This window comes from Silurus meridionalis, chromosome 27 (assembly GCF_014805685.1).
Source record: "Silurus meridionalis isolate SWU-2019-XX chromosome 27, ASM1480568v1, whole genome shotgun sequence".
Lineage (NCBI taxonomy): Eukaryota > Metazoa > Chordata > Actinopteri > Siluriformes > Siluridae > Silurus > Silurus meridionalis.
Window position 1 is genome coordinate 1,884,848 of NC_060910.1, and position 19,976 is coordinate 1,904,823.

General features: G+C 41.7%; 1 protein-coding gene across 7 annotated transcripts in view; it reads right to left on the reverse strand.

The window, feature by feature from the left end:
• The window catches only part of tet3 (tet methylcytosine dioxygenase 3), a 44,608-nt gene that overhangs the window by 13,724 nt on the left and 10,908 nt on the right, over window positions 1-19,976 (reverse strand). The window contains exons 1-3 of one of the 7 annotated variants that reach the window (XM_046841377.1): window positions 15,099-15,226; window positions 14,476-14,538; window positions 1-1,055 (exon numbers count right to left, since the gene is read on the reverse strand). The exon at window positions 1-1,055 is cut by the window's left edge and continues 1,814 nt beyond it. In XM_046841377.1, coding sequence (XP_046697333.1) covers window positions 1-1,007 — 1,007 coding nt within the window. In that variant the 5' untranslated portion in view covers window positions 1,008-1,055; window positions 14,476-14,538; window positions 15,099-15,226. Of the gene's footprint in view, window positions 1,056-2,414; window positions 2,834-7,924; window positions 8,127-14,475; window positions 14,539-15,094; window positions 15,227-19,976 lie in introns of those variants that run through there. The other 6 variants (XM_046841376.1, XM_046841370.1, XM_046841371.1 and 3 more) reach the window with 6 other exon arrangements.

The window sequence follows — 19,976 nt, forward strand, 5'->3', positions numbered from 1 at the left end:
GAAAAAGATTGGGGTATAGAGGAAGCAGACGATGATGAAAGGGCCCCAGGAGATGAAGCAATCAATCGCATCCCATCTTGGGTTTGAGAAGGGGGCTGAGATGAAGCATGGTGGTTGGAGTTTCCAAATGTTGATTCACTCACAGGCCCACCAGTGCCAGATAATTGGGTCAGTGCCTCAATGGCAATAGCTGTCTGTAGACTGACATTCCTCTCCTTAGCAATGGATAGCACACTGGGAGAACATTGAATAGGTGGTAGAGGGCCATAAGGTCTTGGGACTGGAGGCTGGGTAACTGGGTTCTGTGACAGTGGTTCTGAAGCGTTGTTTGCACTTTTGGGTTGAGGTTGTGGCTGAGACTGATAGTGTTGTTGCTCTGTCTGAGAAGCACCTGATAATTTGCAGGGAATCTTTTCCTGAACATTGGCTGCCATTTTGATCTTCTTCTCTAACCACTCAAGGTAATCAGGACAGTCCGGTCCATCACAGTCACAATTTGGTGGCTTGTGACCATGACGGGCTTGATTTAAAGCCATCTGGAGGGTGTTGAGATCCTCTGAAGTGCAGTGCTGATCATCACCGCTCCATATTTTTTGCTTATTTTCATTACCTCGATTAGCCATTTCTTGGTTGAATTTTTCATACAGCTGTATGTAATTAGGGTTAGGAGGAGGTTGAGGAACACTGCAGGGTGGTAGGGAACCTGCACTAGCTGAGAAGGCCACCAGAGTTCTAGCATTCTCCATGTCTGCACTGTTCCCCAGGCTACTTGTGCTCTGGTCATTCCAGCCTGCCTCCTGCTGCTGGGGGGTAGAGGCTCCTTTTGGATTCCCAGGCCCCCATCCCGGTGTCTGGGGAAGACATGTTAATGTCTCTTGGTGTGGGTGGCTAAGCTTTGCCAAAGCTCCACCTTCAAAACCATTAGTTTCTTCTCCATGCTGACTAAGCCCATTGGACAGCTCATGGTTCAACACGCCTTTCTCCAGGCATCCATGGTCAATTTCCATCTGGCCACTTCTGCTGGGGCCATCCACTGAACCCACCACTGAAACAGTCTGCAGGAAATACAAGAGATCAAAACGTTAGAGAACTCAAAGTCACTCGTTAGTGTGTGTGCAGTGTTGATTTGGTCTAATGCTATGTACATGCACTTGTCCTAGATGGCCAGGTTTGTTTTCCCTAATTTAACACATTGATGATATCCACACCATTTTCTGATCTTACCAAACAAAAGTATGCTCTAAATCTTGAGCAGAGATCTCAAGCACAAGCTGATCTTCATGCCTCTTTGACAGGAGGATTTCCAAAAATGAACGTTAACTTTAAATCAGCATCATTCATTGTAGAAAGTTAAAGAAGCTTTAAAGACAAGTGCGTCCAAAAAATAAATTTTTGATACTTTGGTTGTGTTTTTTTTTCTTTGCTCCAGAAAGGATGATGTTGTGGCTATGCTCTAGCACTTTCAGAATGCTTGGTGAGCAATTTGATTATGAGAATGCAGACTCTACTCACATTTTTGCTATATTATTGCTTCTATGACTGGTATCTAATCAGGTTCCCACAGGGGGCATATGACCACTGAGGTGCCACTGTATGTGTTTGCAAGTTTGTGTGTGCTGTGTACTTTTTTTTTTTTTTCTATTTCTCTTTTAAGAAAGCATGGTTTACAGGCCTGAAACCCCACCGGTCACGAGTCCGTGATGCTTTTGAAACAGCCAAACCACACTTCTCTTACGACAGAGTTTCCCCCCCTCTCTCTTTTCAGCAAAGCAGTAAAAGAGAAAAACCACCAGCAAGTAGGAATAATAAATAGCTCTCGTTAAATGTAGTACTTCTTTCCTTCCCATTTACGTCCGTAAGAACGTTCCATGTGAACACATACACACAAACCTTTGCTTAAAAGCAATGAATTGTGCTTTTGGTGTTGTTCTCAAACCCTCACGATGGTCTGCTGCCAAAACATTAACACGCCCAACCAGAACGGGCCGCCCGACTAGTTTTATCTGACACACGTGTTTGCGTAACATCGAGCCCTTTAAATACAACATGCTGAAGACGAGCTCTGGCACAGGGCCATATCATTGAACTCTATGCATACAGTCTCTCTCTCACACACACACACACACACACACACACACACACACACACACAACTATACGCGTGCACGCAAACGCAACACTAGATGCCCAGAGAGGATGACAGCACAAAGCAGAAAGGAGACCGGCATAAGGGGGGGGCGTCTGAGAGCAGACAGCTGGACACATATCCACACGGATAAACACACACACACACACACACACACACACACACACACACACACACGAGCGAACACACAACCCCCAGGCTATTGCTATTACAACCACGATGTAAGGGCAATGTTTCAGAGAATATAAGAAAGGCAGACGTGTACTTACATCACGCGTGTACGTGTCCCGATCGAGTAGATGCAAAGACAATGGACGTTGGAGTAGACAAAAAAGCTCATGGAACGTAGCTGGTGGTGAATCTTTTCTTCCTTTCTCGTTCTCCCGCTTCCCCTCTGTGTCTCAGTGCGGCATACACGCGCACACGCAAGTGCAGACACGCACACGCACGCACACACCCGTACACACACCTCCCCCACACACACACACACATACACACGCGTGCTTGTTCTCTCAATCTTTCTTCCTCCAGCCACCACCACTGCTGCAATCGCTCTCTCTCTCTTTTCTTTTCCTTCTCACATTATGTCTTTCTGTCCCTCTCGTCCCTTTCTCTATATTCCCTTTTTCTTGTTCACGGTCTGCTTCGTCTTAAACCCCTCCTCTCTCTTTATCTCTCTCTCTCTGTGTTGTTACTCTATCGCTCTGCTCTCCCTCCCTCGCTCGCTCTCTCTCTCTCTCTCTCTCTCTCTCTCTCTCTCTCTCTCCCTCCTGTTTCTCCTCCCCCCTCCTCTTTTCAGCTTGCGCAGTGCGAGAGAGGCCATTATCTGACTCACACTGGGCACGTACTATGGAATGGAGGAGAGCGTCGTGAACGAGGGGTGAACGCTAGCAGCCGCCACAGTGGATAGAAAGGGAGAGAGAATGAGATGCAGAGATGAACACAGCACCATTTTTTTTCCTTCTCAACATCAGTTTAGGCTTGCTTTCTCCCCGAAACAGGACAGGGAAACTAAATAACGAGCCGTGCTTTCGATATTCGAAGTTGGTTTTGCAGGTGATTTGACAAAAATCTCGAACTGCTTAACAACATGGGGGCTACAGCTGTTTATTCTTCACTCAGGCTTTCTCCAAGCCCAGGCAGCTGGCATTCAGCTAAAAATAATACAGAATTATGCTTTACACTCGAATCGTACCCTTCGTTCCAGAGAACATTTTGATGCATACATTTATATCCTCTTGCCTTGTATAGAGTGGCTTTCGGCGGTCGCTCTTTCCAATAATACGCTTTGCTCTCATTTGTTAATTCTCTTCGTCTCTGCTTATCATGTCTCCAATCTAGTCTTATAAGAAAAAGCCTAATAATGGTGAGGGCATGGCAGAGAAATCGTTTAAAAGTATTCCATCCGAAGTATGAGGAGATGACCGAACCTTTCGTACAGCAGGGTACTTATCGAGTTTGGGACAGTGAATGGTCAAAAAAAAAGGTGGAAGAGTCACAAAATAACCCAAGACAGGTCTGGAACTATAAGAGCAAAAACTACACGTAATAAGACGGAGAACACAAAACAACAAAGACCAACAATCTCACTCATTCACAAAATGCATTTGCTGCAGATTTTCGTCTCCTCCAAGAGGGAGAAGAACCCAAAAGATGGCGAGGATGCTGGAGTCCAGAGAAGAGAAGTAAACAGTGTGAGAAATTTGTCTTGTCACTTCAATTTACGGTGACCTGCCCATCCTGCCTTCAAAATCGTCTTCCCTGCTTAGTGCCGATTCCCCCGTCAGAATTAAATCTCTCATTTCTCCACCACGCTAACCGCTTGCCCATAGCTGCTCATCGTTTTCACTGGCTCTTTCATCTCTCTCTCTTTTTTTTTTTCTTTCGTCACATCCCTCCATTGCTAGCCGAGTCTCTCTATAAATCGATGGCTCCGCAGAAGAACGGCTCGGAAGTTGGCGCTCACGGCAATTCACAGGCACATAGTAAATAGCTCAAACTGGATTAGCCCCAAACAACCATCTTTTCTTTCCTAACACAACCTCTCGTTATTTTCATTTTCCTGACGCACTCGTCTTTTTTTTTTTTTTTCGCCTTTTTTTTTTTTTTTTTTTTTGCTTCTCCACAGTTCCGAACCTGACGGATGGAGAGTCTTCGTTCTGCTCACTCTCCAGTCCCGTCACTCCGATCAGCACGGACGACACTGGCGTGCATTCAGCAGAGACCAAGGCAACTCAAAACATGCGCACACACTCGCACATGGGCGGTTGCCAAAGAGCAGAGGTAGAACTGCTCAGTCACTGGCAGTGGGTAAGTGGGTGAGGAGTGAGAGCACGAGGAAAAAAGAGAGAGAGTAAGCATGACATCACTGTTGCATCATCAGAATTCCTCCACTGCTCCCCCTAAAGCGGGTACGAGTGGGGTAGACAGATGTGTCATACCACACTACATGAAGGTCTCTACCCCGCCTCATGAACACTTATTCAGCCCGCCTACCAGACTGATGACTTGATCCCTTTCCTTTTAATCTTAGAGTGACACAGCAGTTTCTTTACACTGCGTACTCAATTGGTTCTGCATCTAATCCAATGTTGTAGAATTCCCCCCAAAAAAACCCCAAAAGGATTGAATTTTCACATAGCATTCAACTCATAGATTTTATCATGTGATAGCTACAGCTACCAGGAACTGCGTACCTACAGATAGCTTTGGTGTCATTTATTAACAGGTCCATTTAATATTTACTGTCACAAAGGCCAAAACGTTATTGGATGTTCAGTAGTGTAGATTGCAGTATTCATCACTTTGAAGCTTGTGGCTATAAAGTACAGTGTGTAGGCACTGCCACTTTTAGAAAGGTTCTCACCCTGTAAAATATACAACACATACTGTGAGTCACAATGCTACAAACAAATGTACTAACCAATGCACAATCCAACAGATACAACCCTGGAGTTCTACTGTAACTATACTGTAATAGGATAAAACTAAGTTCACTTATGTAATATATACCTAATACAATGCAATACTCCAACCCTTTGATCTGAATATCTGATGTGAATCTGGGGGAGGTGGTAGCTTAGTGGTTAAGGCAGTGGACTTTGGATCCGAAGGTTGAGTTTAAATCCCAGGCACATTAAATCTTAACTGAATAAGTTAGAAAATTAAGTCACTGTATAAAGTTGTCTGCCAAATGTCAATGTAATCCTGCATACACTACTATAAAAGGAAACGACTCAAAAGGCATCTGCTTTGCATACTAGCCATAATGCCACACCTGTTATTTTGGAAATGGCACAAGATATCAGGCCCTGTGGCAATACAATTATTAAACATTTAAAAAAATTAGCCTTTACATTCGCACATTAGGGGAAAACAGCCTTAAATGCTAATGGCTCTATACAATGACCTTGAGAAGGTTATTTTTTAAAGAACAGGTTCTCCCAGTTCTGTCAGGATTTGAACACAACTTCTAACAAAAATGCTTGCTCTTATTTTTGATGATCCCAAATTACAAACTATATTGTAATAGTATTTATTTTGCATTTCAAAATCAGACATTTTATTATGAGATCAGGCTTTATTAGATCCGGTTCGGAATAAAAGCTTGGGTTGAATTTCCATCAAGCATGCTAGCAACAGCTACACAGTGATCAGGCTTGCTGAGCCTGTCAAACAAGACAAGATAAACCTGTAGGTATGTCAATGGTGATTGTCTGATAAAATCAAAGGAAATAAAGAATGAGTTGCAATTTATATATATATATATATATATATATATATATATATATATATATATATATATATATATATATAAGTTAATTCAGTGTTACAAAGAAGCCAGGTAGTTTATCTTTCCCTGTTATGCAGTATGGCAGCTGTTTTGGATTTTTCTAAACTGAAGTTCAGTTCAACGAAATGTACCTGAACAACTGGAAACGCTAGACAATATAAAACACAAAACATTGCCCTAGAGTCTATGGAACAAAATGTGCTCTGTGTCAACAGGACATAAAATCCTGTTACTTCCTCGAAAAATGAAAAAAGAAAACTAACCCTATACGTGATATTTCCATTTTCTCTGAAAAGAAAACGGCAGTAGCCGTTGATAGATTAGAAGAACTCCCTGCTAAACAATGCATGGGTAGTTTGCCTACGTAAAATACAATATTTAAATTAAACCCGAATAATTGAAATGTCATAGCTGAATTTCTAAACAACCTAAAAACATCTTAAGACACCAGTCAGCTCGCCGCCAAGTCACAAGGCACCGCTATGTTACATCATAAAGGATGTGAAACTGAGCCTTTACACTTGTATGTATACACACACTGATCACTCATGCATGTTTATAAACTGTACAGAATCACCCAAGGTCTTTGTAAAGCAAGCGATTCATCATAAGTAATAAGACAAGCAAAAACAAACATTAGATTACTATACCAAGCTCTCCTAAATGACAACTACCACATAATCCTCCATTAAGACCTCTTAGGATCTGTCTGCTTTGTTTGCCGATTTAACCACCATCTACCCATTACTTATTATTACTGGTGTAACAATTGTGTGCATATACAGTTATACACTGATCAGGTATAACATTATGACCACCTGCCTAATATTGTGTTGCTCCCCTTTTGCTGCTAAAACACTCGTGATCCATTGATCATCAACAGCATGAACTTCTTCAGCAGTTTGAGTTACAGGAGCTCGTCTGTTGGATTGGAACCACACAGACCAGCCTTCGCTCTCCACCGGCATCAGTGAGCCTCGTCCCCCACGACTCTGTCGCCGGTTCACCACCGTTCCTTCCTTGGAGCACTTTTGATAGATTCTGACCACTGCAGACCAGGAACATCCCACCCCAGTCATCTAGACGTCACAATTTGTCAAACTCGATCAAATCCTTACGCTCGCCCATTTTTCCTGCTTCTAACATCAACTTTGAGGACAAGATGATTACCTGCTGCCTAATAAACAAATCCACACACTAACAGGTGCCATGATGAAGATCATCAGTGTTCTTCACTTCACCATTCATAATGTTATAACCGATCAGTGTATCTGAACACTTTAAGTTCATCCCAGTTTAAATGCAATTGTTAAAAGCCTTTTTGGTGTACAAGAATATTATATAAAAATATATGACTGCTAAAGAAGGACGTAAGAATGCGTATAACAATGTTACATGGTTTAGGAAGCTAAATTAACATCTTTATCCCAATCTTGACACTCAAGCAGTACTAAACAATACTTGGGCTGTTCAGAGCTGTAAAACTACTAAATTATATAAAATAATAAAACATTTTTGTAGCTTTCTCTACTCTCACTAGTTTAGCTTTGACATAGACTGAATGTTTGCTGTTTATAAAAGTGAAACATATTGTAAATTCAAGCAAAATGTTCAGAGGAAACATCAGCCAACAATACCGACATGAAGCAGTCAGGATATTTAAGGCTTATCAGTGACCCTGATTGTGCTGATTAACAAGTGTTAAATACTATACATGGGAATGTCATGTACACCCTTCCTTTCTTTACCACTGAGACCTAGATGAAGATCAGTCCACATTTTTCTCATGTTTTCTATTTGTCCATAATCCTTCTCATTTTTCTTTACTTTCCTGTTTCTTTCTCCCACATCAACACAGTCATGATTAATCATATAAAGGTATTTACATCTGATACTTATTATCCTTTTAATTTTTTTTAAAGAAAACCCACTAAATATGCTAACAATATGCAGTACAGGTTTGTGTAAGATCTGAAAGTAACTGACCTTGAGTAGAAGCATTGTAAAGTTGCCCAGTCAGATCTCTGAAGCACATTGACTGAACACTAGCTTAAAAATGATCTGTCTTTCTTTTTCAGTTAAACAGTCATGCCTGAGTCATCAACCTCACTCATCTCTCCATCTCTCCCACACACACACATACACAGTAAACACTGACATCCACCCCCAGGCAAACCTACACTCATACAAAGAAAATCTCTCTCTCTCTCTCTCTCTCTCTCTCTCACACACACACACACACACACACTCACAAATATCTCATATAACATCACATTGATGGCGTACAGATCATGTATTATTTAGTAAATATCATTCCATGACAGAAAATCTTATGTGCCCTTTGTTATAGATGTTTGAAATTAGTTCCTCTGTATATTTAATTTAAAACAGTAGAACTAGACTTTCTAGTTCTACTTTCTATCCATCACCACACACTTCAACAATGATGAACTGTAATAAATGGTAATTTGGTGCCACCCAGATAAGCATGGGTTGTGTCTGGTTCCTCAGTTCCTTGCCACAGTCGCCACTGACTCGCTCATTAGGGACAAATTTTAATTATTAAAAGAGGTTATACATTCTTTATTACCGCTTTATCTCCGTAAAGCTGCTTTGAGACAATGTACATTGTTAAGGAACAAGATAGAAGTAAAAATGAATTGAATTGTAAAATTGAATGTTCCATAAAATGGTTAGCATTCTGTGTTTGCTTGCTGGGGGAGGTGGGAGCTCAGTGGTTAAGGCTCTAAATTACTGATCAGAAGGTCAGGAGGTTCAAGCCCCAGTATCATCAAAGCTGCCACTCTTGTGGCCCCTGAGCAAGGCCCTTAACCCTGAGTGCTCCCTGCACCCTGACCCCATCTTTCTAACATTGCTGAGATATGCGATAAGAAAGAATCGCACTGTGCAGTGAAAGTACACGTGACAAGCATAAAGCAGCTTCCTTTTATACATTTCTTAAAGCTACAAAGCTGACAACTCGAATATGTAAACATCAGAATCATTCATGTTTTCAATAACATCAAGAGATACCCTTTACATCTAGGCGGCCAAGAAATCAAGCCTTGGCACCCTTTGGTTTTGAAGCGCCAGTTTCTTTTTTTTTTTTATCCCGTTATGTGAGAACAAATCAAATTGACTTAAACCGTTTAAAAAGAATTTCAGGAGTGGAAAGTTCTATAAGTGATGCATGATGGTGCACTGGGTATCATTTTAGCCTCATAGCTTCAGGGTCTTGACTTTAATCCTCTCCTCGTGTTGCTGTCTGGTGTTTCCCGGTGTTCGCATGGCTTTAACTCTCCAAAACACATCCAGTTTGGCACACTGTCTATGTTTGACACTCCGTGATGGACCAGCCTCTGTATCTGGGGTCATTTCTCCTGCCTTGCCTTGTTACCAGGGTTCCTTAGTATTAACTGCTTTCCTGAATAAAGTTGTTGAAAATGAATTAATAGAATATTCTTCTGATATTAAAAGAGTACTTTAGATGGCCCTCTGTTGGGAACAGTTAAAGGTTCCATGTAGAACCATACAACGGAGATTTTATCTATTTATAACGTAATTATAAGGAGATATTTAATCTGGTATAACAAATAATTTTTTGACAAAACTAAACCTAACAAAAAATAATAATTTGGAAAAGTATTACAGCAGGTGATTAAAGTTAGACCTCGTTAACGGTTAAATCCAACCGCATGTGAATGAAAGGCACCTGGCCAGAGACACGAAAGATTAGCCAGTGAGGTTAATAGCCATGAAAGAATCTTTTCCTTTTTTTTTTTTTTTTACACCACTCATTTCCTAATGTAAACTATAACCTATTTCAATCCTCTGTCTTCTCTTTGTCCTTCACTCTCTCCATTAATATCACCTTGTCTCAGTGTTTGTGTCCCCCCCCCCATCTCTACATCATGTTTTTGTTTTTACCTTCTTCACCACATCTATGACCTGGTGCATTTGTCTGTGTGTTGCCTTTCTGCCTTGTCTGACACTCGGCACGTGTAAGTCGGCACGCAGGGCTCAGCTCATCAGCCCTCCTTCCCACTACACACACACACATATATCCCTACCACTCATAGAGAGAAAGAGGAAAAGATGGGGATGGGGGAAGGGTGGAGCCATTCTCATCTCTCACTAAGGCAGCAGGACAGAAGGGGGAACCTGCAAAGAATAAAAGAGAGTGCTCTTTGTACAAAGAGCAAAAAAAAAAAAAAAAAACCAGGAAATTTGAGGAGAGGGGACGCACGAGGAGGAACCAAGAGAATAAAACAGTGCAAGAAGAACCTTGAAAGAACAATAATGAAGCAATAATGGTTGATGGTACTGATGTGGCATGTAAACGAAACATGGCTGTTGGGTGATGTAAATCTGAAGCCATGAGGGAATTTGCAAAGCAAAAACGGAAAGAAAAAAAAAAAACACGACATCAGAGAAGATGGCTTCAAAGTCATTGTGATCCGACTATTGTAATATTCCTAAAAAATAAAAAAGAGAGTGAAAGAGAAAGAAAATGATCTCGTTCCAGCTCTGAATGGTGGCGTGTTGCCAGGGGTTTCTTTCTTTCCTCCTCACAGGAGTCAGGCTAAGATTAGCTCCCCATATGTTCGAGGCAGACGTAGCCGCATTTAAAGGGCCAGAAACTCTTTATGGATCCCGTTGCAGTGTGGACTGCAGTATTGCGTGTGCTTTGAGTGCTGCTTGTACTGCGCTACATCACGTCACAACAGCCCAAACCCTCCAATCGCAATGGCGATAGAAGCGCCGTAGGATGATAATAATGATGATGAATACAATTTAAAACATGAGGCAATCACTAAAGCAAGATGTACGCAATACTGTTTTCGTCTTCAGACATTCCACCGTCTGCAGCGTATGCAAAGTGCAGTAATAATTCCACCAACTCTTTGTTACATATCAACTAAACCCAAAGATCTTCCTCGTGCAGACAATTTGTGACCCCTTTCCTTCAGCACAATGTAATTTAGCTGCCCCACCAATATAGAAGTGAGGCCACAGTTCTCAGTGAGCTTTCACAAAACTGCTAAATGTCAATGACACATTCATCTAGAAATAGTTAATCAGGGGGGTGTGTGAGCTTACAAAAGAGATACTGATAAATATAAACAGATTAGGAATAGACAAAGTGACAGAGGCCTTGACCACAATAATGTGTACATTTTAAAATGTCGATTTTGTGCCTTTCTTAATGCTGTGCACACACGATTGTTTGACAACATGAATAAACCTCATTTTCTTATACAAAGCAGACAAACAAAAAAATACAAATAACAGCACACCAACAGGGCACTGCACCACCATCTTCAAATTGTAACACAATTGTGTATTATTGTTTTTGCAAAGCTACCATTTGATTTTAGTGTGGACTTTTTTTAAATTCCATTTTATAATCATAAATATACATTAATTAGCCCTTAATATTAGTTTTTCCTAATGTGCCTGCCAGTGGCGACAAAATTCTTAAGACTCCATGAGTAAGAAACCTCGAAATCTGAAAGGAAATCTTGAGTGACACTTTACATTTATTACTGTTGTTAAGGTTATCAGCTGTTCACTGAAACGCCCGAGTGTAAAAATGGTAGCACTTAGCATCCCTACGCCTGTAGCATGTTTATATTAATTACAATCCAAGCCCATCTTCATGGTCCTTAAGTTTAACTATGGCTAGAGGGGCCGGCAAGAAGAACAAAAAATGGAGGTCATATTTGTCAAATATATTCTGACACTGACATGTGTAATGAGACCAGAAGGCTTGCACAAGCACAAAGGTGTGCACACAGACCCGTACGACATTTACACAAAGTAAAAACAGGAAACGGGGGGCCCCTGAAAAAAAAAAAAGCCACTTCTAAGAATTTGAAGAAAAGTGAGACAGTAGTGATAGCAGAAGACAGACAGTGTTGGAGATAAAAGATGATACACACTGGTATAAGATCCATGTTCAGTCACTGAGAAACAATTATTCAGCCAGAAATAAACCATTCTCTCACATATGATTTAATTCCTTACATATTACGCAATGGCAGAGAATAACCTCAAAACGTGTGCTTTCTCTACGAATACCCGAGGTAGAAATTCCTCAGATCATAAAACGCCAGACAATAAGACCCTAAAAAGGCATCCGGACTCTTTAACTACAAAAAACCGACAACTTCCTGTGCGTTCCTTTACCTTTAAACAATCTTTTACACACACGCTGAAAATTTCCCCTACTTTCTACACACACGCGCTGCTCTGTCACATGACTGTAGCCTCAAAGGCGGTCTTGTGCTATAATTGTAGCCGTGATGTCATGCACCACTCACTGTTGCCACAGAAACTAGGTCAGTGTTAACCCTTTCCCATAATGCCGCGGGGATTCCGCTCCATGCAAAGGAGAGAAGAGAAAAGAAAAAAAAAACATTACGAAACACTTTCCACTGGTCCTTTTCATGTGGTCGACTAGCTTTCAGTCTAATGAAAAATACACAGCATTTATCGTAGTCGCTAATTCTCACAATCCAAGAGAGCGCTTTCGTGACGATATGAGCCGAAACACCTTCTCGTAAAAGCCGGGAGGGAAGTGGAGGGGGTGTTCATCTTGTATCATACTTTTTTTTGTTTATATTTATGAACCGCTGACTGAGAGGAAAAAAAAACACGCAAACAATTCATGACTAAAAGTCAAAATCGCTGAGCATCAACACTAAATCCGTCCTTCACACTTCTCAGTAGCTCTGTATTCTTCTTAGAAATATGTACTTGTTTTATGTTATAATGGAAACTCAGATTCACAGAAGTCTATTTGTTTCTCAAGTCATTTCAGATCAAAAGCAACATAATGACCTTCAGTCATCTGTAAGGTGTCAGATTCTTACAGATTTCTCATAGAGGACAAAGACAGATATATAACTGTCACCCTTCAATTCCCTCCAGGAGGAAAATCTCTTGAACAAAAGAAAATATCCATAAGTTCTATAGAAAAAAAATAGCAAAAATCTCAAACAATACCCAGTTCTTCATTTCCCCAAAGTCTCTTTCATTCTGAATGTGTAAATAAGTGCATTTTTAAAGGCTTCTAGAGGATATACCTCACAATGCCTAGAAAAAAAGAGCCTTGAACAGTATTTATATCTGCAGGATTTCAATATTTCAAGATCCTTCCTCAGTTCTTAGCCTTTTAGAAATGATATCTGGGCTCTTTTGTTCAGCATTTCCTATAAAAATCAATGAGAGAGAGCACACAGCTTAATCATAAGCCACAAACACGTTTCCTCGACACAGGGAAACCGGAGGCGTGCGTACATACGTGTGTTGATTTTGTGTGTGTGTGTGTGTGTGTGTGTGTGTAGTTTAATTGTTATCTATTCAGTCTTATAAGCCATTAATATAACTGAGCCTGTACACAAACATTCAGAGGTCAGCTGGAGGAGGGAACCTATCCAACATTAAACATTAACAAGGTCAGTTAGTCTGGAACCCGAGTCAGATTTGAACCCGGTGATCTTCAAGTTAACAGTCATGAAAATGATTTGTGAACGAGTCACGTTCTGTCAGATGAACAGATACCTTTATAAACCTGTAGTCCTGAGAAATGAACAGCGAGAATGAGTTTTATAACATCTGTAATATACATAATATTTCACAAACTGGCCAATGCCTGGTCAAAAAGAGACAGCAACGGGATTGAAAAATGAAAACGCTGCCGTCTGAGCTTTGGAGGCTGGGAATAGCCATGCTACAGGTTACTCGAGTTCATAAACAATCTACCACGTGCTTGGGACTGCGCGTGCGCACGCATCCACACTCCCGTTACCTCAAACGACTGGGAAACTTCGGTGACCCCGCCTTCCTCTCAATTTGCTAGAGAGAGAGAGAGAGAGAGAGAGGGATATAAAAGGAAAGAAAGGGAGAGAGAAAAATTGAGAGAGGAATACAGTGAGGCCTTCTCCTATTCTCTCTTGGCCAGGGTACACTCACGCCTCTTTTTCGCCTTTCCTCTTTTTCCCTCGCTCACTCGTCCTCCAATAAGCACAGAGCGCGGGGCTCTTTAAACCCAGGCCTACTAGAGCCCAATCAAAACAGCACCGGCGCTTCATCTCCGACACCATGCCAACACGAGCGGGCATTCAGCTCCAGTAAGAGATCTCAATCCTAGAGATCATTCAGCTTTTTGACATTAAGCCCACAAAAAAAAAGTTGCGACACGTGCAGCACTTGCGGTTCACAGGTGTCTGTCTACAGCTGTTCGACAGCCAAAAAAAAAAAAGAAACCCTCAACAGAGTTGTAGTCTGATTTATCTTGTTTGTAATCTGGCGTACGAGTAGATTTATTCATTGCTACAGACTCAAAGCACTTTTGTACGTCGCTCTGGACACGAGCGTCTGCTAAATGGCGCAAATATAAATATAAACCACACAGCGTTCAAAAACATGTGCCGACGCCCACAAAGACGCCAAAACCCGCTGTGGCCGTGGGGGAAAAAAAATAGATATTATATATAACGAGATAGTGAAGTTTACAAGCATGTCACGCTCACCTCTGCGGCCAGGTTGGGGGCGAAGGTGTGCACTCTTATACCGGTGTCAAATTGGTCCACCTTCTAATCCGGCCCGTAAACGAAGAACAGAGGGAGGAAAAAAGAGGCAGATTAACAATCATTGATAACGATAACAGACAAGCAGACATTCAGCTCTTTGTGCATTCTAAATAAAGCTCCCTTTTCAAGAGAGAGAAAAAAAATTAAACATGTGAATCATCATTTGACCTCCAGAGAAGCACAGCTGCCGTGATGTGACTCAGAAAAAACTTTCTGATAATTATGAGCTTCCCACTCAGCTTTCTGTCTCTTTCTGTCTTTCTGTCTTCACTCATTGTTTGTTTTTTTTGTTGTTTTTCTGGTTAATATAGTTTTGTAAACTTGTATACATATGAATGTGTGTGTGTGTGTGTGTGTGTGTATTAATATATAGTATGTATATTAAATATTAATTTCACATCCAACAATATGATGAACAATTGTTTTTAACCCTCAACACACACCATCTGGTTCTTCTCCTTTTCAGTCTCTGCTCAACCACCCCCATCCACCCCACCCCCCACCTCTTCACCCCACACCACATACACATGTACAACTGGGCAGTGTCACAAATATTTACCCACTCAGTCCCGCTGCTGCTTTCTTCTCACCACCAGCTAGTTGTATCCCCATCAAAAGCCTCCTCTCAGCTATCGCTCAGTCTATCTTCCTGCTCCAATCACTCACTCATTCACTCCTTCTCACTCGCTCTTTCTCTTTCTTTCTTTCTTTCTTTCTGTCCATTCAGGATGCCATCTTGTGCTTTTTTTTCATATATATATATATATATATATATATATATATATATATATATATATATATATATATATATAAATTTTCTGATCCTGTCCTTGTTCGTGCTCACTCCTTCCTTCTCTCTCCTACCCTCGTTCTTTCTCTCTCGCTCACTTCCTCCCTTTTGCGGGTCGAGCGCATACACACGGGAGGGTTTTATTTAAAGCCCATGCGATCACTATCGGCACTGCACTCCACACACACACACGCTCGCACGCACACACACTCACACGCACAGGCAAAGCAATACACAGATATACACACAACGTCCTCCCACTCTCTCTCTCTCTCTCTCTCTCTCTCTCTCTTTTAGCTAACTGATGTGAATGTCCCCCCTTCCCACCTACACACACACACGCACACGAGCGCACTCATACGCTTGACTACGTCACGCACGAATGAGTCGAGCCACCAATCGGAGCCCAGGCGACTCTGCTGCTAGGGTGAACCACAGACATGGAGGAGGGAAAGAGGGCGAGAGACACAGAGAGAGAAAGAGAAATAGAATAAGAGAGAGAAAGAAGGATGGACAAGAGGGAAGGGGGTTGGGTGAACAGAAAGGAGGGGGGAACGTGCTCTGCACAATGTGTGTGTGTGTGTGTGTGTGTGTGTGTGTGTGTGTGCACACTGTGCGGCTGTAAGCCTATCCTGGGGGATGGGACTGACTCTCTCCTCTCCTCTCTCTCTCTCTCTCTCTCTCTCTCTCTCTCTCTCTCTCAGGCTGTCAATTATCTCTGGCTTGCCTGTCCTAAACAATGCCTCTGGTATGTGCTATCACCAGCGACCATCTGTGTCTCGGCGGTTTGCAACAGCCGGACTGGACTGCACTGAGCTCTGGTGCATAGAGACACACACACACACACACACACGCATTTGGCCTGAAATCGAGGATAACTAGTGGGAAAAAAAACAGCGCAATAAAGCTGATATACTTTATTACACCAAAGCGTGTACAAAACACACACTGATCCAGAGATAAAACACATCCCTGAGTCATTCAACATTCGGAAATACAACCACACATATTCATTATTTTGTTTAATCATCTACTAAACCGGCTTGTCACATGACCTCAAGCCACGTGTTTGGGTCCAAATCCAGGGCAAGGTTTTCTCAGCCTCGTAGTAATAAACATTAATTATATAACATGGAAAAAACAAACAAACATCGAGGTACGAGTTTCCGAGCAACTGTGTTTTTTTTTTCCTGGATCCCAAATCTCACAAGCGGATGGAAAAAACAGCATATCGAACCTCGGGGTCCAAAAATAACGGAGCGGCTTAACGTTTTTACACAGCGGAGGAGCGTCAGAACGGCGTGCAAAAAGACACTCATCCGCGCTTAGGACCAAAATGAAGGAGAAAAGAAAGCGAGGGTGAAAACCAACAAGAGGAGATAAAAGTCACAAAGACACAGGAAAAAAGAAATAGAAAGAGAGATACACAACGAGAGAGAGAGCGAGAGGTGCAGAAGATGGTGCACTATGAGTAGGCAGCATTGAAGGAAGGAGAAAAAAAAAAAAAAACAGTTCAGTGACGCAGCAGTTGTTACGCAGCGTGGGAACTCCAGAAACGTCATACGAGTCAGCGTGTGTGTGTGTGTGTGTTTGTGCACGTGGTCGAGCTTGCAGGAACCACAAGGTGTTGGGAGGTTGCGCTGTAGAGCACCGAAACTATTTTCTCGCTTTCGTGTTTTGTCCGGTGCTATAAAATAAAACCCGTCATTTAATGTTAACTTCTACGCATGCTCGTGTGGAGAAGAAGAAGAGAAGAGAGAAGAAACGAACTCTGGGTTTCTCTCAAACCCAAACCAGAGATCCTCCTGGCAAAGAAGTGGACGGACAAACTGACGAGAAGCCAGCAAAGACTTTAAGTCACGAACACTGAGTTAAAGTAAGGATGAAGAAGCTGCATAGGAGCATTCGACAAGAACACGTGTTTGGGTCTTCAAAAGAAAAACACTTAAAAAAGGTGTAATTGTTCTTCGAAAAAGAAGACTGAAAGAGATGGACAATTTCAGTCAAATTTAATTCATATTAATACGGAATTAATTCATATCAAAGACGAGACTTTTAAAAGGACATGAGTCTACATAATGTTCAAAAGGACAGGAAGGAAGTTCTGGGATGAAAGAAACATCAAAGGACAGGATTCTTCATAGGACAAACGGGAAAAAGGACGCTTTTTAAGAGATGAACAGGACAGGAGTCCGCACAGGATGGATCACCGTCTATAAAATACCCACAGGCGACTAAAACTATTATTTATTTATATATGTGTAAAACGAGATCTACAAGAGAAAAACCTGAATGTAGAGATAAAAAGGAGTGTTGATATGAACAGTTGTTTATTTATAACAGCTTATTTATAAAACCTGAATTCCTGCTGTTACACTTTGTATGAGAATAGATGCACTGCACTGTCACTTTAATTACCCTGTCTGCCAGTGTACACAAAACACACACACACACACACAGAATCTGTTTCATCTTATATACTGTATATACCTTTTTATTTGTAATGTACATTACTTTCAGCTCTCTTTGCTGCTGTAATACATGAATTTCCTTCTATCTATCTATCCATCCATCCATCCATCCATCCATCCATCTACTATATAACTCATTGTTCCCTTTTTTATTTAACTTTTAAACCTTTTTATGTTTTTGCTGCTTCTTGGCCAGGTCACTTCAATGAGTTTTATCCTCAGAAATAAAGCTCACTAAATAATTAATTAGCTAACAAACTATCATAAGATGCCGAGGGTGTTTCTGCTGTGGGATTGTAATGAAGAGTTCTCTCTGAAATACAAACACGAGTGAATTATTTTACCTGCAGTATGTTAGAGTTTTATTCCCCCGCCAATTTTGTCTGATCAGTTTCCCCGTTATTAGATCCGTTTTAGTCTGGTATCGGTTACAGTTGCAAAACTACACCAAAAAAATCCCATAATCCAATCGCATTACCTTTACAAAATCGACACTGTTCCACGCAGGACACACACATACACACTAACAGAAAAGGAGACAATTCTAAATGGATGATGTGTTGGTACTAACTCCGCCCTCTTACTACGCTTGTGACGCTTGCATGAAAATACCGAATTGCAGCATCACAGTCAACATGAGGACACCTGGTGTCGCTCTCTTCTGACAGGATCGAACAAGCGAATCAGAAAACCTCCATTAGGCAGCCTGAATACAGTAATCACACACACACACACACACACACACACACACTTGGTCAACACACTGTTTCACACGATCCCTACAGAAGGATCATTAAGGCTGCATCACTAAAGACTTGTGAGAATTTGCACCTGCATATGTGTGTGTGTGATTGAGGACTGCTCTAATAACAGCAGAATTAACGATCCTAATTAACCCTCTCCGCCTCCCACTATTCCAACAATAGTCTGACTAAAGCCTCCAAATCCACACACCTATTCAGAGTCTCTCTCTCTCTCTCTTAAGACTTTCTCTCCCACACAGACAAAACAGATGTCCTATACACAGTCATGCTTATTCACTGTTGCACTGCCCCCCAACACACACAAACCCAGACAGCTATAGACCCCCATACCTTATAAAGTAACAATTGGAAACAGCACTTAACTTGTGAACAGTAGCCAGAAAGTGTATGTGTGTATGTGTGTATGTGTGTGTGGCAATTGTTTACCAATTGCCACCATTTCTCAGTATAATATCTAATTCAGGACAGATACACGATTGCGGCTTAGCTCTGACGTCACACGGAGCAGTGCAGAGGTAGAGTTCGTCTTCGATCATCTGCGAGACGGTAACGTGACCTTACTCCTAAACACACTTATACACTCTACAGCCGAAAGTATTGGGATGTGACACCGGACTTTTCAAGCCATATGTGCTTCTTCCCCACACTACTGGAGCAACACAATTGTACAGGACGTCTTTGCATGAAGTTTGTCCTTCGCTTGTCCAGACACAAACCCTTTGTCCAGACGCAAACCTGTTCCAGCATGACAATGACCCTGTACACAAAGCCAGCTTCATGAAGATCAGCTGTTACATGGGTTGGAAGTGTTAGTGTGCTATAGTGCTCCAACCCTATTGAACAATGAATGTGAATGCTGACTGCACCCCAGGCCTCCTCACCTTCTCACCTCCATCAGTACCTGACTTTACTAACACACTTGCAATGCTGAATGAGTACAAATCTTCACAATATTTAGTGGAAGATCTTCCCAGAAGATTGAAGGTTATTATAACAGGAACGATCAGACTATTTGTGGAATGGGAGGTTTGAAAAGAAGGTCAAACTTTTAGGAATGTAGTGTATCTTTGATGTCTTTAAAAACAATAAAGCTTCTTCTGTGCCCCGAGTGACGCACGGTAACTGGTTTTGGTATCATTAGCATTATTGAGTGCACAGCAGGAGCGCAGTACACTTTGCTGGGGCCTGGTTGGGTGAGTTGAGGGATATAATGAGATGTGGTTGCTAGGTGACAGGGAGTCAGGCGGCAGGGGATTGCAGGGGTCAGGGGAAGGGGACAATGAAATACGGCCTTTTTGACCACCGCACTCGCCACTAATGAACAACTCTGAGAAACTAAAAGAATGTTAAACATGATCCGGTTTCATGTAAAAACAATTCAAAAGTAAGTCGCAAACAATGTTCAGGATTATTATC